Here is a 26,266-nt window from a genome sequence, read left to right on the forward strand (position 1 = left end):
CCGGTAGCAAGCAGGACAGCTGTCCTTGCTCCAGAGCTGACTGAATACTCCTTCACGCAAAAACATTTTACATTTAAATTCCCTGCATATATAATGTTAGCATGTCAGGAGAATGAAGGTTCTCGCGCCTAGTTTTTATATGCATGGAAGGCCAGAACCCTTCTCAGCAGGGCGCATTTCGAGGGGGAACGCACAGGAATGCAGTTCTGGCAGTTCCCCAAAGAGGTCACATGACAGGTGGCCCCACCGACCTGACTCTCGGCCATTTGGGGCCCGTTTCAGCCTGGATTAGGGCTGAAATGGCCCAGATCGGGCCTCTGACGGGTGGTGGATCACTCTCCCTCTCATCAGCGGCCTGATCCTGACCATTTTGGGCTCCTTTTCAGCCATTTTCAGCCCCTTTTTGCCATTTTAGCCCCAATTTCAGCCCTGAATGGCCAGGATTGGGTCCAAAACAGCCAGGATAGGTGATGTCAGGGGGTGTGGCATATGCAAATCAGTTATACTAAAGACACACTTCTGGTGATGGCAAGAGGCGTGGCATATGCTAATGAGTTCCTCCAGCTCTTTTTCTACGAAATGACCCCTGCTTCTCAGACATTTCTATGTGGGCAGAATTTAGAGTCCGTCACCTGCAATCTCAAGGGGCACAGTCTAGACACCGATTAGCCACCTCAATGAGAATTAGGCCCCAGAGAAATTAGTTTTTAAAAAGAGAAGCATCAGGGCTCAAGTCTTTGACACCGAAAACCATTCCTCCAACCCAGATAACCAAAGGGTCTGGTTCTAGTGACTCATTGTGTTAGGTTTATTTTTTTTAAAAAAACACAGCCCTGTTACTGGGCATCCATCACCAACCCGAGACACAAAAACTTAACAGCTGAATCTTTTCTTGTTTCGGAGGTCGACCGTGACCCGTTGCTACATTTGTGAAAGGTGCCGCCCTGACCTGGAGAGCCCAATCTCATCAGATCTCAGGAGCTAAGCGGGGTTGGCCTAGGTTAGTAATTGGATGGGAGACCTCCAACAAAAACCAAGGTTGCAGAGGCAGGCAACGGCAAACCACCTCTGTTAGTCTCTTGCTATGAAAACCCCACCAGGGGTCACTATAAGTCAACTATGACTTGAGGGCCAGATTTCTTTTCAAGAAAGGTGCCAGCGGGCACCACACTGGGGAACCCTTTGTTAGAGGCACAGATGCAAGGCTACTTAAAAAAATATGAAAGGCAATTATTACTGAAGGGGTGAGGAAGGGACAGGCTCAATAACATTATCTGCTTCAGTTCCGTGACAAGCAATAATTAAAAGTATTGCAGTCTACCTACCCCTTTCACTTGGTATAAAATCATTTGGACACAAGCAGGGGACCTTCAAGATTCATGATGTGTGTGTGTGGTTGGGGGTGGGGGAAGTCCCATCCTTCTTGCCTGCTCTACAGTCCACCCACTTAGTAGTCAGCCTGCCTGCCTGCCGTGTTGTTCTCCTGCCTTAATGGCTCATATTCTTCCTCCCTCGCCTTGCAGAACTGGCACTACCTACCTTGCTCAGGCAGCAGCTCCTCCTCCCTTTTGTGCTCACAAAACAGCAGCTGAGGTCTAGCACTGTAGTGTCATGAGATCTCAGTTCTTCCTACTGTAATTTTGTTTTCTGTTTTGGATTTCTGCACAAACCTGAGGGCTGACCCAGGTTTAGTACAAACGTTCTCCTACTCTGTACTTGACCCCAGTGTTGGGATTTAACAATCTGCATGCCAAGGTCCAGAATTAGAGACAGGATATATACACACCCCTGTGTTCTCAGCAACTCCATCAACTTTTCCTTAATTCCACTCCCTGGCTTCTCCTGTGCCCATTTCCACCATGTCAGTTGTGACTCAAAATAAGTTCTGCACATGGGAGGGGGAGAAAGAGGGGAGAAACTCAAGGAAAATCAAAGCTATCTCATGTGTGTCATCAGTAGTAAAACACACACACAAGCTCAGAATCGCTTCTAAGCTCCTACCAGCCCTTTAGTTAGAATGCCATGGAAACGGGAAGCTAGTCAACCTGCCGAGAGAGCATCCCAGCACAATCCAGCTAAGTCTATGTGATTCTTTATTAAACAATGATTTTTGCTTTATGTCTTGCAATATAAAGTGATGTTTTAAGAGACAGAACAGCAGGCCAGGAAATAAATGAACAGCCGAGAAGGAGGTGCTTGTAAAAGTTAACTAACTGTTACCATGCAACCAGGGCGGGCATGCCTTTGGGCAGAAGCGCAACCCGTTAACACTGGGAACACGCAGTTCCAAACCGAAAAAGTATCTCAAAGTTCAACATCACAACACTGCTGCAAAGGCCTTTATTCTTCTTCACAGACCCAATGGTCGTAATCCAGGTTTGCAAACTTCCTGCCTTTAAGTACCTTTCCTCAACAAAGATTTGTTTGCAAAGAGACTCTTCCCCCCTCCATGCACACGTTGTAGAGACACATTCAAGGCTGTCTCTCTTTGCACAGAGCACTGATCAGGTATAGTGGATCTCAATATGCCTGAGAACAGAAGAAGAGACCTGTTGGATCAGCCCCAAAGGTCCATCTAATATAATCCAGAATCCTGTTTCCCAGGGCTTTTTTTCTGGGAAAAGAGGAGGTGGAACTCAGTGGGTTGCCCTTGTTGAAAATGGTCACATGGCTGGTGGCCCCGCCCCCTGATCTCCAGACAGAGGGGAGTTGAGATTGCCCTCTGCGCCGCTCGGCGGCGCGGAGGGCAATCTCAACTCCCCTCTGTCTGGAGATCAGGGGGCGGGGCCACCAGCCATGTGACCATTTTCAAGAGGTTCCAGAACTCCGTTCCCCTGCGTTCCCCCTGAAAAAAAGCCCTGCTGTTTCCCACCATGGCCAACTAGATATGCTTTGGAGAAGCCCAGAAAGAGCCAATTCAAATTATAACCCCCACTGCTGTTTGCGTCCTTCTCCCCATACTGCTACTCAGCTCTATTTCTGAACATTGAGGCGCCCTTTCGTCATCAAAGCTAATAGCCACAATTGACCTATCTATGCGTAAGGGTGAAAGACTGAAGCTGATCAGATGGGAAGGTCATGTGAGGGCAAGATAACAACGGGTTGGTCTGTCCTGATCCCATGTGTGTTACTCAAAATTACGTTCTACTGAAAGCAGAGAATATGGTGATGTGGGGAGGACAGCAGGTAATAATTCCAGTGTCCTGGGAGGATGTTTAAGAACAACACTTTGGATTTTGCTCAAAAGTTCTTAATTTGAGGAGCTAAGGCAGGGAGAAGACTCTGGCACAGTTCCAAGAAAAGCGCCCCTTTCGTGATAAAAAAATCAGACATTCCAGCATGACTGTAAAACATTTACAGTCAACATTCCACAATGCCTAAAACCAGTAAGCATACAGCTGGTAAGTTCCTTTAATTTCTGCCTAACGTCCATACACCTCTTCACAATTAAAAAAAACCCTGTACATACCTAAGATATTTTAAGTGCCGATGTTATAAGGTAAAATGATAATTCGTTGAACATGTGCATTATACACAGCTCTGGCATCAGCCTTTTTGGGTGGCAGCCAAGACCTCAAGGCCTTGGAAGATCCTTCACCGCATAGCAACAACAATCACAGCTTGCCCCTCTCTCTGGGCATTACTACTGGTCCCTCTCCAAGGACTGGATCAGCCCACCCAGTCCTCGTCCCCCTTCTGTGCAGCACATACTGCTCCTCTTCCTCCACGCCAGAAAGTCAAACAGCAGGCAGAGTGGGCTGCTAATACTGGCCTATATTTACTCTCCTTTCTCCAAGCAGGAAGGCAACAGGTGCCACTCAGAGGTGTAGGACAGGTGAGTAAGGCAACAGTTGTTTCTCCTTCATCTGGGCCACCAAGAAAGCAGCAACAATAGCCCCAAGCTGCTGCCGCCACCAGTCACCTGCCTGCTGTGCTCTCTGCATCACCACAGGACCACGCCTGGAACGGGCCCAGGGGAATGCCTCGTGCCAAAGTCTCCAAAAACCTGCAGCCAGGCTTGCTCATACAGGCATACTTGCAGGTGTATTTGCCAGCTACTTGAGATGGACTGCAGAGCCCCATTCAGAATAAGTAACTCTTGGAGGCAAAACCATGTAACGTGCGAATCAGCCCTAGCTGCCTCCAGGAACCAGAACTTTCTGAAGGAGAAAGATCTGCACTTACACTCATAAACAAACTGCCTCCTGCTTTTCCAGCACATAGAATCAGAATCATAGGGTTGGAAGGGACCTCATAGTCCAAGAAGGCTAAGAACAAGGAGACAGAGACGTCATTAATAGTTGTTAATATGACCCAGCTTGCTAGCCATATAGTCAGGAACTGGCCATGGTATCCTTCTTCAAAAATTGATTTAGGGCAGAAGCTGGCTGAATGCCCCATGTACCTCAACAGGAATGTTTCAAGCGGTAACCTGTCAGAGATTAAAGCTCTCTGCTCAGTTTGATTGGAACGAAAACCACTTCACCAATCTCAGGGGGACACCCCCCTTCAAAGGCTGTAATTCTATGAACAGACCACAGACCACTTCTCAGAGCCAAGCTACAAGTGATGCCTGATACAGACTGGACACTTGTCAGCTTCCCTCAAGTTTTGATGGGAAATGTAGGCATCCTGGTCTTGCAGCTGTAATGGAGAGCCAAGTTGTACAACCAGGACGCCTACATTTCCCATCAAAGCTTGAGGGAAGCTGACAAGTGTTCAACCTGTGTAAGGCGTCACTTGTAGCTTGGCTCTCAGTCTACAAAAACTTCTGCTAGGATAAAATCCTGTTTGTTTTTAAGGTGCCTTTATACTTCCATTTATGTCGGCTGTGCCTGATTAACACAAGTACTTCTCTGGAAATCCCAAGGAGAAGGACCCACCAAATGCAGGAGGATTTACTTCTGAGTAAACGCACATAGGATCAGGGCCAAACAAACCCCACCATGAAAGCAATAGCAAACTGAGCTGCAGATTATATTTTTGCTATATTTTCTAAGGATGGTATCCCATGCACATCAGAACTTACTTCTGAGAAAGTGCACAAAGGAACAGAATGGAAGTGACTGGGCAGCCCACCAAAGAAACTCACTCATGGGTATTCCCCTTACAAGAAAGGGGTTTGCTTAGCCAAAAACATGCCCTCCAACCACTATGTTACACTGCCAGTTTGGCTTTTAATGAATCTATTCCGAGTTCACCACCAAAATTTAATCTCCAGCTTTGTTAATAGAGACCATGACATCTGCTCTCTGCCTTATCAGGAACTAGCGTCTAGGAGATCAAAATAGTTTCTAGGGTTTGTTCATTTCAAAAGAGGCAGGATCCAGTCATTCATAGTCGCCTTTCTCAGCTTTCTTACAGCTAACAGAGCTCAATGTAATTAGTTTTGCGCAATACTTGCTACATTCCACCTGCGAAGTGCTGCAATCTGCAGAGGTGTGTGTTTCAGCCAGGGCCAGCATTATCAGTTGCAACTCTCTCCCCCGCCCCACACTGATTTGCTTTTTGGCTCATAGCTAGCTCCTCCAGGGAACCTGAGAACTTGCTCACTACTTCATCTTCTGATTGGGTTGGTACTTGCATAAAGGCATTATATGAAATCCCATGCATGCTTACTTAAGAGTAAATCCACTCATCTCCAGGGGTCTTACTTCTGAGTATTAGGAAAAGAGTGCACGCAATAGCAGCTCCTCACCGATCACAGCTGGCTCGCCATGGTAAAATTGAAAGGGAACTTAAGACGCCCCCTTCCCATGCTGAACTAACCAGATCTAGGACTGGTCACTGCCCGGATGAGGAGCTTCCTACAATCGCTTTCTAATTCTAAAATGGAAGAAAGCAGGATATAAATGCAGTGAAACATTATGCTACTGATATGTTTGGATTATTTCTCCAATGCATCACCACACAATATTCATCTTTTCCAAAAAATCTAGGAGGAAAAGGACCTCAGACTCAAACGCCAGCTGTGCTACAGAAGAAATCAAATTTCTTAAGGAAGCAAGATGACATTTTGGCTCCCCCCAACCCCGACTGATAACCAAAATGAATTGCTTACGTCATAACTTTCAAGAAGCCGTTCTAAAAACTGACTGCTGGTGGATTCTGTGGATTCCTCGATGTCCGATTTGGGGACAGGGACAGACCCTCTTCCTCCCATTTTAGCTGCCCGGGAGCACTTGATCGAAAAGGGAACTCCTGACCACTTTGCTCCACCTGGCCAATAGCAACCCAGATGGATCTACAAACCACCCAGTGTACTTTACCCAGGGGGAGATTCTTCCAACTTCAGGTCAAAACCTCATTCCAGAGTCATCTATCTGCCGCTGGGAGAGGCAGCTGTCTCGACAAAGTTTAGAAGGTCTTTCAGGTCAGTCCAACCACAATCTCCATCTCTGTTCTTTTGTAATTCAAGGATAGATGCAAGGTAAGCCCTGGGTCACTTCCCCAATTCCCCCAAGCAGCTTGAAACAATAAAATGGGCCCCACCCCATCAGGCTACTGTTCTAAAGGCACAAAAAGGGCCGGAGAAAGTCTGCATATTTCACTGATTATCAGGGAGGCACATGGAAGCTGGGAACATTGGCAAATTAGGAAGGAAGGAAACTCATCAGTCCAGCAGAGAGAGCAAAATCAAACAGAATCTTTTTTGGGGTGGGTGGGGTGGGGGTGGTTCTTGATCATTAGATTTAACAGGGGTGTCTTCTGGGCCAGAGTAGTTAGTACAATTAACCCAATCCTCACTAAGTCCTATTGATTTCCTCCCATCTTTCCCCCAACAAGCTCGAGGGGCACAAATGGTTCTCTTTTCTCATCTTCGTAACAAACGCTTACAAAACAGGCTGAGTGACTAGCCCAGCGGCACGCCATAAGCCAAATGAGCCTAATCGCTACCCCACAGTGGCTTGGTTAGTAGTTCCAGATCTTTCTGCCGAACAAGAAGGAAAAAAGCCTCTTGCAGTTGAGCTTGTAACCACGCCCCACCTCTTCCCATTATTATCATTAAGCACCACTCCCATCTAAAATCATGCTTTCTTTTTAAAGAGGCAGCTCTTAATAGAAGTCATGTACCTCTGGGCATACACACAATGTTTCCTTCTCGCCCCTAAGCAATTGCAGCCGGTCCTCCGCAAAGCTTAAGAAATAAAGCACAAACTTTCCTTCTAGGGTAACATGAAGGGATTTCTCCCCATATCCCAATTTAGGGCGACCCCTAACCAAGACTCTAGATCTTATTCAAACCAAGGCAGGAAATGTGGCAAATAAAAGAGAAAGTTCATTGGAGAATCTTGACCTACCTTGCAATTTCTAGAGAAGAAGAATAAAGTGAAAGGGTATTTGAAATTAGACAAGCAAGACTCACTTCCATTATGCCCTTTCCAGGGGGTTAAGCTTATAAGAGACTAAGAATTAAAATTATATACTTCTAAAAATCCCTTAACAGGTAAATGATGGGATAGTTATGCAGGGCTGATCCACCCCCACTTTTTTTCTAATGCAGTACTGTTCCCACCTAGCATTACAAGAACACAAATGTTTCATTGAAACTTGTATACTCTCCCACCCTTTATGTTTGTGCTCTATAACATTAGCAAGGAAGCTGTCAGCTTGTAGAGTTACCAGCTTCAGGTTGGGAAATTCCTGGAAATTTGGGGGGTGGAGCCTGGAGAGGACGTGGTTTCATGAGGGGAGGGACCTCAACAGGGTAAAATGTCAGAGATTTCACCCTCCAAAGCAACCATCGTCTCCAGGGGAACCAGTCTCTATGGGCTGGAGATCAGTTGCAATTCCAGGAGATCTCAAGCCACCACCTGGAGGTTGGCAACCCTAAGTGGGGGGGTGTCTCTCCTACTTCCTCATAAGAATCCTCTAATGTCGGTTAGCAGGGGTTTTTTTCTGGGAAAAGAGGTGGTGGAACTCAAGACCGCACAATGATGTCACTTTGGGTCAGCTGGAACAAGGGGGGGATTTTTTAAAGTTTAAACTGCCCTCGGCGAAAATGGTCACATGGCTGGAGGCCCCGCCCCCTGATCTCCAGTCAGGGGGGAGTTTAGATTGTCCTCCGCGCCGCTCCAGCGGTGCGGAGGGTAATCTCAACTCCCCTCTGTCTGGAGATCAGGGGGCGGGGCCTCCAGCCATGTGACCATTTTTAAGAGGTGCTGGAACTCTGTTCCATCGCGTTCCTGCTGAAAAAAAGCCCTGTCGGTTAGGTAAGAGAGTGTGACTGGCCCACAACCCCGTGAGCTTCATGGCTAAGTAGGAATTTGAAACAGGTTCTCTCCAGCCCTAGCCTAGTGCTGTAATCCACGCTACGCGGGTTATGCTTGCCCGAGTCACGTCCCAAAAGGGTGCGCAAGAAAGGTCTCTTACCGAGGCCAGGCTGTGGGAGGAGCTGGAATGCTTGCTGGGCTCGATGGAGGAGATGCCACTGAGCGTGTCGTTGCTCTTGCTGCTGGGGCTCTGCACTCGTCTGCTGGAGTACCCTGCAAAGAGGATTGGGACTTCGTTAAAAAGCTGGTGCGTGGTTGTGGCATCTTAGGATCTTGTGGCACACTGAATGCCAATAAACCTGTTGCAAAATAGTCAAGAGTCCAGTAGCACCTTTAAGACTAACCAACTTTATTGAGGCGTAAGCTTTCGAGAACCACAGCTCTCTTTGTCAGAAGCATCGAAATTGTATTCCCCCCTTCTGTGATTCCTCACAAGTCTCCAGTTTGTTCATCGTTTCTCATAAGGATCCTGTTGTGGTGGAGCCAAACTTGACCTCCAACCCCCAACAGTGGGTGGCTTGGGCTTGAGTTACGGATTGGAAGAGAAGATCCTGGAGGTGCATGCCGTCTGTCTTTACTCACAGAGATGCATTGCACCCCATTACCTTTTTACCGAGGTCCTGCTTACACCCACCATCACAAACAACCGCAATAGAATTTCTTCCCTTGGTGGGATATTTTTGGTGACGTAACTAACCTTTCTTCACTGAAGGGACTCTTCTTGTCGGCAAGATGGGGACTGGAACCATCCCGGCCTTTGCACCCGACTTCTCCGGGGCAATCTGTTTCTTCCGGCGTCGCTGGCGCTTCAGCTGGTGAGCTGCGAGGGCCAAGGCGACCGTCCCGAGAGCGGTGGCAAACAGCACCTTCCGTAGGCCCGGGGAGAGCCTTAGCTGAGAGAAAGCCGACTTCAAAAAAAGAGGGATATTGGGAGGGAGGGGAAAGAAAAGAACATGAATGACTCCAACACTGCACCGCGCAACAGACTCGAGTCAGGAACCAGTCGCTATATAAGAACGCATGAAGTTGCCTTAAGCCATTGACGGACCTAGCCCGGTACTACCGGCTTTGACCATCTACAACCGCTCAGGGTTTCAGCCATGGGTCCCTCTTAGTGCTGCTACTGGAGATATCAGGAACTTAACCCAGAACCCTGAGAACGCAAGCATGTACTCTACCACATGGGAAGCATTGGGGGTTTGACAAAACCAAAACCTTACGCAGATAGGTTTCCTTTCCCCTTTGCTAGGTAAGAGACAGGCGTGGAAAGCAAAGGTGGGGCTCGACAGGCCTCCCCTTTTACAGGCTCTGATTTTCACCTTCAAAGCATTACACACAGCTGCCTCCACCAAAAGGGTACTGCCTGTTCTACAACAAGTAGTGGTAAGTTTATTGCAATTAGCCATAGCAAAATTACAATTAACAAATAAAACATACAGTTGATATCGACTCACTTTCAGATCTGTAAACATCAAACCTTTAAGATCTATACAAGATGGTACCTAACTCTATTCAAGCTTTTTTACTGTAGAATTAATCAAGATCCCAGATGCTAGAAACTATGTGGACAAACCGACACATTTTTACACTGCCGGTGGACGTACCCAAAGATTCAAATGTATTGGGATTCGGTTATTAACATCATTGAAAAAATTATAGGCCATGCAAGTAAGTCGCAAACCAGAAGCTATACTACTGAACTTATGGCGCAAAACTAAAGTACCTATCTATAGGATAGATCTTATCTCAATAATGCTAAGAGCAGCTAAGATGACTATAGCTGAAAAATGGAAAAGTGACTGTACACCCACCATAAGACAATGGATATCAAAGGTCTGGTAATTTCTGATAAAATTTCTGATAAAATGACAGACCAAATAGCTTCTTATGAGAATCCTAATTACCATTCATTCTTTTATGGAAATATGGCTTCCTTTCTGAAACTTTATCATGGAGCATCCTATCAAAGATTATTCTGTACCTACGAAATAGGTAGACATTTGTCTTTATTGATTAGTAACACCTGTAAAAATGTTCTTTACTCGTCTCATGAACCTAGTTTAACGTTTAGAATGTTGTTACCATTCTATTATTGTTATACAAAAAATCCAGAAAGAAAAAGTTATTTTAAAAGTTATGAAGACAGAAATGCAAAATATTACTCCATTAAGTACTTTTTACCTGACCAAACGTAGTGTACAGAAACACGGGTATCTCCGCTACAGTCATGGCCAGAGCTTGGATCATAGACATTCCTTCAGTTCTGTGAAATGCCATTTTTGAGGGAGGTTCTTGGCATCAGCAGGAGCTCAACGGAAGGGCGCTTGTTCAGCAAAGTTCAGCATGAAATACAACTATGTTTCAATGTGTGCCTTGGGATTCCACCGTCAGTGTCCATCAGAGAATTTCCTTGCTGTGTAAAGGGGGAGGGAAGAGAATGGAAGATAAGCAGGGGCAAAAATTTAGTACAATTCACTCTTGTTTGAACCAGGACGGCACACACTTACGTATAACATATATTCCAGAAGGTGCATTATGATTTATTTTAAAATAGCAGGACAATTATAATGGCAAAAACAGGAGATCGTATTTATAAGGAGAAACCACGAACAAACAAAAAACCCGTCCTGGATCATGCCCAAGGGACATGATCTTCAGCATCCTGTTTCCCACAACGGCCAGCCAGATACTTTTGGAAAATTCATAAACAGCACATGAAGGCTACAGCCCTCCCTGTCTTGTGTTCGCCTCCCCCCCCTGCCTCTGAACCTGGAGGTTGCATTTAGCCACCGTGGCTCAATCCCACCCTAGAACATAGGAGGCCAGCCAACCAGAGGATCATCTTTGTACATAATGCAATCAGAGCATATAGAAGTAAGAGGATAGCCAAACTGAAATAACAGTGTCTAATACAATCTGAAACGCAGAGAGTATCTGTTTCATTTTTCCTACTGGTCATTTAGTGCCACATTACAAGCACACAACATTGCCATATTAACTGGACCACGGAGAGCCTGTTTTCTGTCCCACCAGAGGGGATGATCTAAAAAGCACAGTATTGCCACACTGCCTGTTAAAGGAGAAAGCAGCAAGAACATGAACTCTAAAAAGGCAGGAGCAGAGAATGAAACAACCCAGGAACACTTCGCTCACAGAAGTCTGGACTCAACCAGGATGTATCTGAACTGTACTACTTCAGACTACTTGTGTTCGTTCGAATGCTGCTCCGTTAACAAAAATTTAAGTTTTGCATGTAGAAAACCAGGATGTCACTGAGGGTAGGCTAGATTCCTTCCCCCTGACATACTAGCTTTCAGGATGTATGGATTTCTTGATTTTTGTGCAGGCTGGTTGGTCATCTGGTGAGAAGCAGCCATGTCCCTTCAATACTCTGAAACGCCTACTAGCATAAAGGCCTGCATTAGTCCAACGGAGAAGCAAGCAGGAAGGGGCATCGACTCACACAATAGGATGGCATCAATGCCCCTCCATCAAGGTTTGTGCTAACTCAGTGTGGTTGCCAGATTAAATACTGCTTTGCACCATTCTCTGTCTATACATTAACAGTTGTGGTGGTGTGGGGCGGGGGGGACTCTTTCTATTTTCTAATCTTCAGAGATCCAAACCAGAGACCGCAAACTGCACCTTGCAGGCCACATCTTGAATCCCAAACTGGGCCAGCTTCAGATTTTTATGGGCCCTTGGGCAAAGAGCATTCGTTGACCTCACCTGCCTAGCTTTCTTCCCCCCGCCCCATTCCTCCTCATCACAGCTCTCTCCTCTCCTACCCCACCCCTACCATTTTGCAGGAAGTGACACACAATTTTCTCATACTCCTTGTACCCCTGCGGTGCTGGCAGATCTTAAAGGGGCAGGAAAGAGTCCGAGCGCCTGTCCTAGTAATTCTCCTACCGGGTAATGAGAGCTTGATTCAGAGGCCTTTCATCGTCTGTTGGAAGCAGATGGCATGGAGTAGGAGGCTTGCTTGCTTTGCGGCCCACCACAAAGGGCTCTGGTGCTCTCCATCCTCGGCTGCTACCAAGCACTAGAACGGCCCAGCAATTTCTAGTCTGTTAGGTGCCTAATCCTGCCAGCCGCTGATTCTAGCTCCATCTCAAAACAATTTCAGCTGACTTCTGGCCACCCTGTCTGAATACAAACAACGATAGCAGGAAATTACAACTTTGGTTCTCAAGGGGGAAAAAAACATTGCAATGATTTACTTATTTCATTTTTATACTGCTCTCTCCATTTTAAAATGCACAATAAAATAGAATAAAATTTGGCAGCAATATAAACATCAATTAAAACAAATTTTAAAAACAGCCACACACATTGCACCGTCCACTCAGCCTAAATAACCCAGGGGACAGGGTGGCCAGTTATATATGGTTACAGAACCGGTGGGGGGGGCATGCGCTCCCCCCATGGCAGGAGTGTGTATTATGTGTCATCAAGTCGCCTCCGATCTATGGCGACCCTATGAATGAAAGACCTCTAAAACGCCCTATCATTAATAGACTTGCTCAGATCCTGCAAACTGGAGGACGTGGCTTCTTTTATTGAGTCAAACCATCTTGTTTTAGGTCTTCCTTTTTTCCTACTGCCTTCCACTTTTCCTAGCATTATTGACTTTTCCAGAGAATCTTGTCTTCCCATGATGTGACCAAAGTACGATAGCCTCAGTTTTGTCATTTTAGCTTCTAAGGAGAATTCAGGATTTGATCTAATACCCACTTATTGGTCTTTTTGGCCATCCATGATATCCGCAAAACTCTCCTCCAGCACCACATTTCAATTGAATCAGTTTTCTTGGACAACACAGAATGCTTGTTATAAAAAGATCTATTTTTCACATCAGCTGGTCATACTATCTCACGTTATTCAACCTCTATGTAAAACCTTTAGAACTCATTCGCAGCTATGGAGTGGGATGTCATGAACATGCAGATGACCCCCAACTCTGTATCTCGCTATCCAGGTCCCCACAGGATGCAGTAGAAATCTAAGATCGATGCCTGACAACCATGGTGAAATGGCTGAAAAATAACAAATTGAAATTGAACCCAGACAAGACTGAAGTAACGCTTGTTGGGAAGGCAGAGATCTTGAAGGACATTTACTCCCCACTTTTGATAGAGTTGCAGACTCGGTTAAGAGCCTTGGGGTTATACTGGATCCAGCACTACTAGAAAAACAAGTTAAGGCAGCTGCAAAAAATGCTTACTACAATCTCACTCTAGCCTGGAAGACGACTTCTTACCTTGACATGGCCAGCCTGGCCACCTGGATCCATGCTATGGTAACATCAAGGCTTGACTATTGTAATGCTCTATACATAGGTCTCCCATCTAAGTTAACTAGCAGACTCCAATTGGTGCAAAATGCTGCAGCTTGACTGTTAGCAGAAGCGAGCAGGAGCATGAACATCACTCCTATCCTACCTCCAGAGGAGTTAGCCATGTTAGTCTGTAGTAGTAGAGTCCAAAATAGTAGAGTCCACTAGCACCTTTAAGACTAACCAACTTTATTGGAGTATCTTTTGAGAACCACAGCTCTCTTAGTCAGATGCAAGAGAGCTGTGGTTCTCGAAAGCTTATGCTACAATAAAGTTGGTTAGTCTTAAAGGTGCTACTGGACTCTTTACTATTTTCCCATCCTACAGTCACTCCATTGGCTACCTATCAGTTACCGTGCTCAAATCAAGGTATTGGTTATTACATATAAAGCTCTTCATGGCATTGGCCCGCCTCCCTCCCTATGTCTCTCAACAGCAGCTTTGTTCATCAGAACAGGGTCTCTTGCAGGTGCCAACCTGCACATGGGTGAAATCAACAGTAGCCCGTACACAGGCCTTCTCTGTGGTGGCCCCTACCCTGTGGAACGGCCTGCATGAGGAGGTCAGGAGAGCTCCCACACTACTGGCTTTCCGCAAACGATGCAAAACCGAATTATTCAAAAAGGCTTTTTACTCAGATAGGAGGGCTGTGTTGTAGGGAGAGGGTCTCAGATGCTTCACTAATGAGTTAGGGACCATAAACTTCACTACTATGTTGCCTTGCATATTATTTGTTGCTTTGAATATGTACTCCTATATACCACCTGTGCTTCATGTTATCTAAAGTCAGTCTTAGAATTGATTATGTTCTGTTTTCAGCAATTCTTCAACTCTGTATCGGATCCTTGCTAATGCTATGTCTTTGAAAAATCCTATGACATTGTTTATAGAAATATCCTTGACACTATATGGAAATGTCCTTGATGCTGATTGTACTAATCTCACACTACGTAATCCACCTTGAGTCTCAGTGAGAAAGGTAGACTATAAATGACATAATAAATAATAATATTACAGATGTACAGTTGATCCATTACCAATGTGATCTTCATTTGTTATAGGCTAAAGTTGATTTAAGAACAGCTAAAACCAGCTATTTGATAGAAATCTACCAATCCTGAATTTAGGAATTTGGGACTGGAGTTGCTGGGCATGCACATACTGTTCCAAGATTGCTGCAGATATACAGGTAAAATGTCCAGCTTTGTTCCAGCTGTACCACCTTTTGTGACCCATGAAACAAACGGCTGTATAACTTGAAAAACTTTTTTTTTAAATACCAGTATTTCACAAATTTTTCAGAACGAATACCATCGTCTTATAATCATCCCATCCTAATTCTGCAGAATATCTCCAGCATTAATAGAGGGAGAGAAGAAAAGATGAACTAAAGAGAGGGGAAGGTGCTAAAGAAGACAGCAAACAGATGACGCTGTTATCTTTTAGACGTTTTAACACGTATACAAGTATTTCTTATTTATCTTTTTTTTTTTACCCAAGTTGCTCAAGGCAGCATAGGTCATTCTCCCCTCTGCTACTTTTAACCTCACAACAACACTGTGAAGTAGGTTAGACTGAGAGAGAATGACTTGTCCGGGGTTACCCAGTCAACTCCATGGCCCCATATAGACTTGAACTTGGGTCCCCCACCCCCCAATCTCCTCCCGGCAACTTAATGGCTTGTCTCTACACTGTGCCTCTGTTCTGACATCATGAGCACACTGCAATTCATAACACGACAGCTTGAAATTCTGATTTATTCCTAGGTTTGCATCCTCCATGTCTTGTATATAGAAACTACTGAAAGATTTCCTGCTTTAGGAGGTCTTTGCTCCAAACCCAGTTTGCAGGGCTCTTGGCATGCTGGGACTGGTTTCTTTCCAAGCAAGCAGGATTCTAAACCTGGCTTAAACCATGGTTTCCATTCAGTTAGTGAGAAAGGAACAGACCCCCAAACGTTAGACACCTGTATTCAGACATTACAACAAACTGGAGTTTGATCAACTTCATGAAATTGGAAGTCTTCAATTAGGCTCTGACTGTGCACGAGGTGAGACGAAAAAGGGAGGGAGGCACGAGTCCAGGATTTGACACTCAGGCCGTTTTCACACTACTAACCTGCTTCCATAACGTTGCGAAATGTTGCGCAAAAAATGCGGAAGATAGCGTCTTCTCGCAAGAGTTTTATGCAATGTCGCGCAAAACTCTCGCAAGAAGGTACTACCTTCCGCATTTTTTGCACAACGTTTCGCAGCGTTATGGAAGCAGGTTAGTAGTGTGAAAACGGCCTCAGTCACATCACAAAAAAATTGTGGTCTTAATGCAGCCTTTATTTATGCATACAGACTGACTGTGTGGTTAAATATAAGAGCCCATTGTTGGAGTCTAGTATCTTCTGATGGGTTCTTGGTGGGGCTCAGCCAACAGACTCCAAGTTCGAAAACTGTTTTTCTGGAAAAGGAACTTACGTGGTTTTGTAATGTTTTGTGTGACTGACCCTCCATCACAGTGGGTTATATATGGTTCTTACTCAAATGCAAGACTAGACTTTATTCAAGACATGCCATCCAAAAAAGAGGGGGTGGTCTTACATCCACATACAAGTTATTTATTTAGAAGGTTTCTAGGCCATTTCTTCAGAGTCCTGCTTGAGGAGGCTTACAATTAAAAGCCACAGTATAACACACAAGCATAAAAACAATCCATAAAAACAGAAGCAGACTATTAAAAAACTGGTAAGGCAAAATTAGAAAAGATCTAATCAGGTTTCTGCTGGCAGCAGCCAAAGTGATAATAGCATCCTCATGGAAAAAGACCATTTTGCCTCCTTTAACGGTATGGTATAATAAAATATGGGACTTCTTTATAATGGAAAAGCTAGCTGACCACCTTCAATCTTTAGACAGTTCTCAGTTCCAATCTACTTTTGCTAACATGTTGCTTTCATACCTCAATTACATACTAGCTTCAGATCAAACGCAGTTACCTGATCCTGTGATTCATACAATTTTGTCTATCCTTTGAATTGTATATATTAGTCGCAAACTGTTGTAATACAAAGTGGGTATCTCAGTTTTTTGTGCTGTGCCAGATATCTTTATTGTATAATGTAAATTAGTGTTGTTACACATTGTTTTACAGTTATGCGTGTTAGTTTGTACTGTTTGATTGAATTAAAAACAGAAAATAACATTTTTTTAAAAAAACTGATAAGGCAGGGTCTTCCACTACTCCCCAGAGATTTCCCCACACCGCTTGCCCTACAGTGCATCATAGACAGAAAGGTGACCGAGGCAGCCCCCCAGGTCTTTCGTCATTGGTTTCTTCTTTCTTTTCTCACTGGACATTGCACGTAACTATTTTGCATTCTTTATCTCTCCTGCGGAACCATTAAGCAATGTTCTCTCTGCAAAGAGTTCTCTCTCCTTTTTCATGTTTCTTTCAATGGCAGTTACAAAAGGAGGCAAAATGTCTTGATTGTTACAGGAAGAACTCAGTCGAGATACTGCTTTACTCCCTTCCAGGCTTAAGTCTCCTGTACGCTAACCGGAAAGCCTGACTACCCAGACTGCTCCAATGTAAACCAGAGTCTGCAGCGCTTCTAAACTGCCGGTAGACAAAACTTCCCTGTGGCAAACTCCACTTCAAAGTAACTCGGCTCAGAAAAGGAATCCGTGGTACACTCACCAAGTCAAGTTGCGGGATGCTCACATGAAGCTGTCTAATGTTAAATGTTATGCTGAGCAGATGCTCTACCACTGAGCCACACAGCCCTCTCCTAAGCAAGGCTTTTTTCTGGGAAAAGAGGTGGTGGAACTCAGGACCGCACAATGACGTCACTTTGGGTCAGCTGGAACAATGGGGGAGTTTTTTAAAGTTTAAATCGCCCTCAGTGAAAATGGTCACATGGCCAGTAGCCCCACCCCCTGATCTCCAGACAGAGGGGTGGTGAGTAGGGCGATCTAAACTCCCCTCTGTCTGGAGATCAAGGGGTGGGGCCACCGGCCATGTGACCATTTTCAAGAGGTGCCGGAACTCCGTTCCACCGCGTTCCAGCAGAAAAAAGCCCCGCTCTTAAGGTTTATGCTTCCTCATAGGACAAGAAACTGAGCATTTGTTGCAAAGCGTCCTTGGTTTTCCTCTTCCCCCTCCCGATTCTCCTCCTTTTTGTCTCTCATCTCTTCGTACAGAATGTACAGCAATTAAGAATATTTTATTAAGCTTTATTAATATTTATTTATTAACTGGACCGATTGCCATGCCTGCAAAATCACCATGGTTCCCTACCATTTACATATTTAAAATATTTAGACACTGCCTCTTTGCAAACATATACGGTTTTTTGCAATGCAGCAAATAAACCATTAAACACTCAAATAATTAAACGGTAAGCACTAAAGCATGGTGTGCTTTACACCTTATTTTTATAGGCTTGCTGTTACAGACAGGCCAATCAGAGGAAAAGGAGGAAATATCCAGGCACCTCTCCATCACACCTGGATCTTGTTCAACTGATGGATCCCCCCCCCCTCCCAAATTAGGACCATTCTGCAATCAAACACCGAAGAGACTGCTTGGGATGGGTGCAATACAGAGGGTGCCGATGTAGAGCAGAGATTCAGATTTTTGCCAGCCCTCAGCAACACAGGAGCTAAGTAACCTTCCCTTATTGGGCCTGTACTGATGTCAGATGGATCCAAGCTGAGCTTTTTGCAGGGGATGAGCATCCATGAGACAACATATCTTCAACTGGCCTTCCATACCATGCCAAATATAAAGAAGTCAGCAACTTCTTAATATTGTATTTGCTGGTAACTACTGCATGAGGAGTCAAATAATACCAATCTAAATAGGTACCTGCTGCAGGGATTATTAAAACAGTGTTGCCCACATACTGCTCGACAGAGGAGGACCATAGTTTAGTGCTAAGCATGTGCTTTTTAGGCAGTCCTCACTTCAATCTCCAACAGCAAAGGATCGCAGGCGTCTGGATCAGGGAAAGCCGCAGTCCAGACTCCCTGGGGAGCTTGCACTTTGCCTTTGTGGATATTCCCAGAGGACACAGAATGCTGGGCAAGGTAGACCTTGGGTCTGATCCAGCAAACCAAGCTTTATATTCTTAAGCTCAAGCACACCGACTGAGAGCAATTGGCTGCCATGGGATCTAAAAAGCGTCCCAATATACTGACCCCGACACAGAAAACTGTTAAAAATCAGGTTATTCCAGTTGGTGAGGTGGTAGATGGCCTGAAAGCACACATCAAGATCAAGGGTAGTTTGACCTCCCAGGAAACAGCCTAGCATTCTGGATCCTCAGTGGCTTCCGAGATGCCCACCAGGCACAAAAGGAGAAAAAGAGCCCTGACGGATCAGATGGGGGAGTATTATGCACGGTCCCTTGCGAATATCAACCTGCTTAAAAAGAGCAAGTGAACTATAAGAGGATGAACTCTAGAAAACATCTCAGGCCTATTATTATTAAAAGCAATAATTAAGAGAGCTCGCCTGGATCAGAGCAAAGGTTGGTTGGTTGGCCACAGTGGTTGTTTCTCCTCCTGATACAGTGGTTGAAAGGAAGATACTGGCTGATTCCACACACGTTGGATAATGCACTTCCAATCCTCTTTAAGAGATCATTTGGAACTGAATTTTTCGAGTGTGAAACAAAAAACCCACTTCCAAACGATAGCTAAAGTGCATTGAAAGTGCATTATCCAACGTGTGCGGAATCAGCCTCTCTCTCCATCCAGAACATTTGTCCAAGGAGCTCAGGGAAATGATGAACATGGTTCCCTCTCATTTTATCCTTACAACAACCCTGTGAGGTATTTCAAGCAGAGGGAGAGCGACGGGTCCAAGGTCGCCCCGTAAACTTACACAGCAGACTGGAGATCTGAACCTGGGCCTTCCAGAACCTAATTGGACACTCTAACCGCTACATCACACTGGATCTTATACTGCCTGTAATAGCTTAACTAAACCTTCAGGTTCAGAGTCAGTCACCATTAACAGACCAATTCTCTATGAATGTCTCTAATCCTCTTTACAAACCACAACTCATTACCGCAAATCGTGGTTGCAAGGCAACAGCCTCCCCTGTTCTTCGACCCCCAACAGCTAGTATTCAGAGATAGGCTGCCTCTAAACTTGGAGGTTCCATCTAATTATGGCTAACAGCAGATAACAGATCTGATTACCAGGCACCTGCCTAACACCTTTTAAAATTCCTCTCAACCATCAGCATATGGTAAGGCAGCAAGGTCACAATCTTCCCGTGACCCGTCCTTAACAGCACTCAGTATTCCAAGGTAGACCATCTCTGGCGCAGGAGGATCCATTTAGCTATCGCAGCTAAGAGTTGTTGATAGATTTAATTGTGCAGCGGCGGGGAGAGGAGAAAACATTGAAAGATGGCTTATGACAGCTTATCGTGCAGGTATGAAGATACCTGACAGCTCCGTCTGCCCGAGCATAGGACGCCTACCCCAGACCGGACAAGATCACAGAGCTATAAGCGCTAAAATATTGGGCAGCTCTCTCTCTTCCACAAACCCTTCCCCGGGCAAAGGGCAACTGGACCCCAGACTGTGTATTTTTCAGCTGAGCAATTGTCCAAAGCACCTACCCAAAGATTACTCTTCTTTTGCGGAAATTTAACCGGGAATCACCCCCCCCAACCCCATTCATGGAACAGGCCAACGCACGCCTGCTCTAACCATCCCGGATCATACCACCCTCGTCACAGGAGGAGGGAAGCCGCTCTCACCGCGCATCCGTGCTCCATGGCTTCGGAAGGGCAGCGTCTCCTTTCCGGCTCGAACTCCGTATTGCAGCCTAACCGGACTGCTGCCAAGGGCGGGCGGGGTGTCATGGCCAGACTTCCGATTGCCAGCCTCCTCAACCAATTAAAACAGTCGCGTAAGCCTCTTTGGCACCAACTTGCCGCAACAAAATCTAGTGTGGTTGAGCGACCACGGGGCGTTCTCTTTTCCCTTACAGAGGTAAAGGGGGCGGGTTCTTCAGAACGGATTGGCTCTGGCTGATAGAAGCCAGTGGGAGGGGGCGTGACTTCTCTTAAAGGGGCAACGACTCCCCTACTTTGGTGAGAAATCAGAGGCTCGTAACAGGGGAGAAACTGGAGGCAAGGCAACCTTCCATACTGCCTGGACCCTCCTCTCCTTGAGAAAGCCCTTTTCTCTCCAGCATCATTTTAATTCCTCTTTTCATTTTTTAAAACATTCATGTATTTTATTATACCGTATCACAGCCATGAGGCTCCCTATAATTTTGATAGATCCGGAAGAGTTAGCCATGTTAGTCTGTAGTTGCAAAATAGTAAAGAGTCCAGTAGCACCTTTAAGACTAACCAACTTTATTGTAGCACAAGCTTTCGAGAATCACAGCTCTCTTCGTCAAATGCATCTGACAAAGAGAGCTGTGGTTCTCAAAAGCTTATGCTACAATAAAGTTGGTTAGTCTTAAAGGTGCTACTGGACTCTTTACTATTTAATAATTTTAATATATACGTCATATATTAAATACAGAAACATCACTGAACTAAATTAAAGAGATTCATAGTAATTAAATATATGCAACACACATATACCTATAATTACTACGATCCTCTTTGGGAGCTAATTTCTAGATGAAAATGGGATACAATTAATAATCAACAAATATAATTAACACGCTTAATTTTTGGTCAAGCGTATTGGAGTTGCCAACCTCCAGGGGAAGCCTTGCCATCTAGAGTTACAACTGATCTGCTGGCCTCATAGATCAATTCCCCTGAAGAAAATGGTTGCTTTGGAGGGTGGACTTTATGGCATTGTACCGGTTGAGGTTCCTCCCCAAACCCTGCCCTCTCCAGACTCCACCCCGAAATCTCCAGGAATTTCCTAACCCTGCAGTTGGCCACAGCAGTAAAGCACATGATTTGCATGCTAAAGGCCAGGAACAATCTCAGAGTATCTCCAGTTTTAAAAATAAACTATTTAAGTAGCACTGCATTGGCTTTTGAAAGCAGGGTATGTTTTAACAACTAGTTTTCTTTTTATTAATTTGAAAAATATTAGTTTGATTTAGTTATTTATAGTCTACAGTGTTGGTTAAGGTGAACATTGAAAAACAATGCAAAAACATATTGATACATTTAAAAATCTATATCCTGCTTTTCATCCTTCAATAGTATTTAACATAATGTTCTACCTCATAATGGATTGGGTTTGTACTTCTTATGGACTAGCTGGATTGCAAACACATACAGCGACAGCACGATTATTACTCTCCAGCAAGTAACACAAAAGCTGTTTCAGTATCTCTTGCTGCTATTGACGACTACTTGCTGGGTTTTAATTGCACTACTCTTTTGCCTTCTTGTTAATTCAGTTCCTATTTGTAATTGTTTACCTTAGCAGCCTTGAAAGCATTTTAGCAGAAAGGTGAGAAATTTTTTACATAAACAAACAGAGGCGTTTGATACCCTTTTGCAGGTATGGGGCATCCCTTCATTTTATTTGTCAGCTCAAAACCAGACCAGTCTGCTTGAGGGCATGCACCCACACAAACCCATGCATACACAAATATCTACGCATGTCCTAATAGTGCAGTCCTATCCAATTTAAACTGGTTTCAATGGCCTTAGACTGGAGCAACGCTGCATAGGATTGCACATCAGGCCCTACATCAGGCCCTACATTCAGTAAGGCTATCTCTCTCTCTATCTCTCTATCTAGTATTGCAAATATATATATTTACATATATTTATATATATATATATATATATAAAGTATTGTAAAAAGGGAAATCAAGCCACCTATAGAGAATATGGATGTTTTCACATACTTTGAGGACCCCCCAGGTATACAAAAAAATATGACTTGGTAAATTAAACACATCCAGAGCCAGTTTGGTGTAGTGGTTAAGAGTGCGGGATTCTAATGTGGAGAGCCAGGTTTGATTCCCCACTTCTCCACTTGAAGCCAGCTGGGTGACCTTGGGTCAGTCACAGCTCTTCAGAGCTCTCTCAGCCCCACCCACCTCACAGGGTGTTTTGTTGTGGGGATAATAATGACATTATAATGTAAACCGCTCTGAGTGGGCATTAAGTTGTCCTGAAGGGCAGTATATAAATCGAATGTTATTGTTATTATTATTATCCCCAATCCTGAGCATGCGCCACAGCTGGAGGCACAGAAAGTTAAGAGCAGCTGAGGGGAAAAAGAGGGGAAAGAAAATTACCCTGCAGTTTATGGAATCTGGATAGATTTGGGGGACATGGGCTGGAATCGCCACATTGTTTCCCCTTCCTTGTTTTCCCCACTACGTTATCCCTTCCACCAGTATCTATCTAATTTGCCTTCAGCCTAGTTACATATGGAAGCGTTCCAATTATGAAAATTTGACTTTGATGTATAATCTCAGAATCTCTCCCGTGTCTTTTGTTATTTCACCTTTGTGTGTTACATAACTTTAATAAATCATTGCAAATAAAAGATTATTATGATGCCATTTACTTCCACAGTGATCCACAGAGTTTCACAGAGAAAAGTAGAAGCCGCCTCGGCCCCTAAGGGGCTTACAATCTAAAACAGACTGTCTAAAATGGTACAAAAGGATGAATGAACCTGATCTAATATAATCTGGAGAACTGGGTTTGATTTCCCACTCCTTTGCTTGAAGCCAGCTGAGTGACCTTAGGTCAGTCACAGCTCTCTCAGAGCTCTCTCAGCCCACCCACTTCACAGGGCAATTGTTGTGAGGATAGCACACTTTGTAAACCACTATGAGTGGGTGTTGACTTGAAGGGCAGTATATAAACTGAATGTTGCTGTTGTTATCTGGGTAGACCATTATGTGGGTGAGGTAAGGTTACCGATTCTGGGTTGAGAAACTGCTTGAAATTTCGAGACGGGGCCTGGGAAGGGCAGTGTTTGTGGAGGGGAGAGCTCAGCTGGGATGCGATATCTAGCGCCGTCTCCAAAGCTGCCGCTGTTCCAGGGGAACAGATCTCCATAGTTTGGAGACAAGTTCTAATTCCAGGAGAATTCCAGCTCCCACCTGGAGATTAAACAGAGAATTAGGCCGTCCCTGTAATAAACTATGATGCAAAAAGGAGGGAGGTGAATCCCACAGGTTCCCTGTGGGATTCACCTCCCTCCTTTTTGCATCATCCCACCTGGAGATTGGCAACCCTCACTGAATGAAGTGTACCAATGCACACACGTTGTGCACAGGTTTTTAAAAGGCAAAATAGGAATGGTGCTATACCAGGGGGAAGCACTAGCAAATAGTCTGCCCCCTTGCTAAACACAGGCAGGGTATGTTATTGAGAGGATTTATACAGACCAATTCTATGTAGGTTTACTCCAATGTCCTAGTTAGTTTAGATCCAGAGAAGTCTGCTGTGTTAGTCTGTAGTTGCAAAATAGTAAAGAGTCCAGTAGCACCTTTAAGACTAACCAACTGTATTGTAGCATAAGCTTTCGAGAACCACAGCTCTCTTCATCAGATCCATCTAATGAAGAGGGCTGTGGTTCTCGAAAGCTTATGCTACAATAATGTTGGTTCGTCTTAGGTGCTACTGGACTCTTTGCTAGTTAGTTCAGCGAGTCTTCAACTTCTAAGTAAGATTTGAGTCCAGTGGCACCTTAGAAACCAAAAATGATTTTCAGGATATGAACTTTCAAGAGCCAAAACTCCCTTCTGCAGATACAGGGAGGAAAGGAAGGGAAGAAAGGAGTTGTGACTAGAGTTGCCAGCCTCCAGGCGGTAGCTGGAGATCTCCCGCAATTACAACTGATCTCCAGGTGACAGAGACCAGTTCTGGAGAAAATGGCTGCTCTGAAGGGTGAACTCTATGGCATTGTATCCCACCGAGGCCCCTCCCCTCCCAAACCAGGCTCCACCCCCCAAACCTCCAGGAATTTCCCAATCTGGACCCGGCAACCCTAGTTGTGTGACTCTGGAAAGCTTGCTCCCTGAAACTCCTGTCGGTCTCTAAGGCCTCCAGTCCTCCTGCAGACCCCCCCCCAGCACCCAAGCAAGCCCGCCCAGGCCCGCTTTCCCGATGCCCCTCCCGGGGCCCGGCTTGGGGAGTCCGCCGCGCTGACTTCACCGGGACCTCTCGGGGCTCCGCGCGGCGCTTTAAGAGGCCGGCCGCGCAGAGGAGGGAGGCCGGAGGGCGCTCGAGGCCGCCTCCGGTCCCCGCCCCGCCGGTGCCTGGCTGGGCTGCGCTTGGCTGCTGGCAGAGCAGGTGGGCGGAGGGGGCCGGGCCGAGGCGGGAGAGGCGCTGAGTGGCGCCCCGGCGCTCTGGTAGGCGAGCCCGCAGCTCCGCTCCGCTCCTCTCCCCGGGCGGTTGCAGCGCGATGGACTTCAACATGAAGAAGCTGGCCTCGGACGCGGGCGTCTTCTTCACGCGGGCCGTGCAGGTGAGAGCCCCGCGCGGGCCAGCCGTCGCGGCGTTGCAGCGCAGGGGAGTCGCCTTTGTCGCTCTCGTCGCCCCCGCCCGCCTTCCCTCCTGCGGCCGGCGCGCTCGCCGCTCGGCCCACGGGCGGTTGCCAGTCTCCAGGGGGGAGCTGGAGATCTCCCAGAATCGCAACTCATCTCCAGGCCCCCTGGAGGAAATGGCTGTTTTGGAAGGTGGACGCCGGCATTGGACCCTGCTGAGGTCCCTCCCCTGCCCAAACCTCACCATTGCCGGGCTCCACACCCGACATCTCCAGGAATTCCCCGACCTGGAGCTGGCAACGAGATGCCCCTCCAGTCTGCGCTCTTTGATGCCTGCTTTGCGACTGGCTTGGGGGCGGGATTCTGCATTTGCCTGTTCTTTTGTGCCTAAATGCGTCGGGCCTCGGGAATGTTTATCGTTTTCTAGCTGGGCTGCCATTCCCAAATGAATATTCTGCTCCCCCCGCACCGCATCATGTCTGCATTCAATGATGTCTTTTTCTTCTGCCCTGGGTGTAGCTGGGCCAGCTCATTTTGCCTGTGTTCCCCCTGATCTCCCCCATCCCCCTTAGCCAAGGTGCTGCTTGGCTCTCCCCAAAGCTCATCCCTTGCGAAATTACGTGACCGAGTTTGTGGTTTCTTTGGCCTGGGATGGCGGATCAAGGTCTTACAGTAAGTCTTGCCAGGTGGTAGCTGAGCTGCTTGCCTGGCCCGCCTCCCTTGAAACTGGGTTTCGCTGCAGTCCTTGGATGATGGATTAGAGTAGCCCCAGTCTCTGCAAAGAGGACAGTGAGTAAGGAGCCTGATTAACTTTATCCATTTCTGTAAAGCAGTCTGGTGGGAAGAACTTGGACTGTGCTGGATTTTAGAGGTAAGGACCCTTGCAGTATGAAGGGTACCCTTTCATAGGAAAGCAATAGTGTAGGATTTTCAAATGACCTTGGATAGCAAAGAAGGGGAAAGATGCCCCTTCGGTTGAAACCCTGGGAAGATGCAATTTTGGACGGAGTTTATGAAGCCCTTGCTCATGTTCCTTTGGAAACTCCTTGGCGCAGCGACTTGTGTCTCTCACTTGGCTCTGCAAAGTGCTGTGTGCATTGGTGTTAAATGAATAATTTTCTGCAGAGGACAATTCCCTCTTTGTACAGTTGGGAATCCAGTATAATCAGGCATGTTTCCGGCAGGAACCCCATGCGAGGACATGGGT

The 26,266-nt window shown here is 45.8% G+C and overlaps 2 protein-coding genes across 4 annotated transcripts in view; one reads left to right on the plus strand and one right to left on the minus strand.

Annotated features, from left to right (window-relative positions):
* Window positions 1–20,455, minus strand: part of MIGA2 (mitoguardin 2) — a 38,941-nt gene extending 18,486 nt beyond the window's left edge. The window contains exons 1-4 of the mRNA XM_054998085.1: window positions 20,378–20,455; window positions 10,455–10,686; window positions 8,971–9,181; window positions 8,374–8,486 (exon numbers count right to left, since the gene is read on the minus strand). Of these exons, the coding sequence (XP_054854060.1) occupies window positions 8,374–8,486; window positions 8,971–9,181; window positions 10,455–10,550 (420 nt within the window). The 5' untranslated portion in view covers window positions 10,551–10,686; window positions 20,378–20,455. The remainder of the gene's footprint in view (window positions 1–8,373; window positions 8,487–8,970; window positions 9,182–10,454; window positions 10,687–20,377) is intronic.
* A 4,303-nt stretch (window positions 20,456–24,758) lies between these two features.
* SH3GLB2 (SH3 domain containing GRB2 like, endophilin B2) overlaps window positions 24,759–26,266 on the plus strand; it is a 75,071-nt gene continuing 73,563 nt past the window's right edge. For 2 of the 3 annotated variants that reach the window (XM_054997629.1, XM_054997631.1), the window contains exon 1: window positions 24,760–25,040. In XM_054997629.1, coding sequence (XP_054853604.1) covers window positions 24,978–25,040 — 63 coding nt within the window. In that variant the 5' untranslated portion in view covers window positions 24,760–24,977. Of the gene's footprint in view, window positions 25,041–26,266 lie in introns of all 3 variants that reach the window. The other variant, XM_054997630.1, reaches the window with a different exon arrangement.

Source organism: Eublepharis macularius, chromosome 14 (genome assembly GCF_028583425.1).
Source record: "Eublepharis macularius isolate TG4126 chromosome 14, MPM_Emac_v1.0, whole genome shotgun sequence".
In the NCBI taxonomy this organism is placed as follows: Eukaryota; Metazoa; Chordata; class Lepidosauria; order Squamata; family Eublepharidae; genus Eublepharis; species Eublepharis macularius.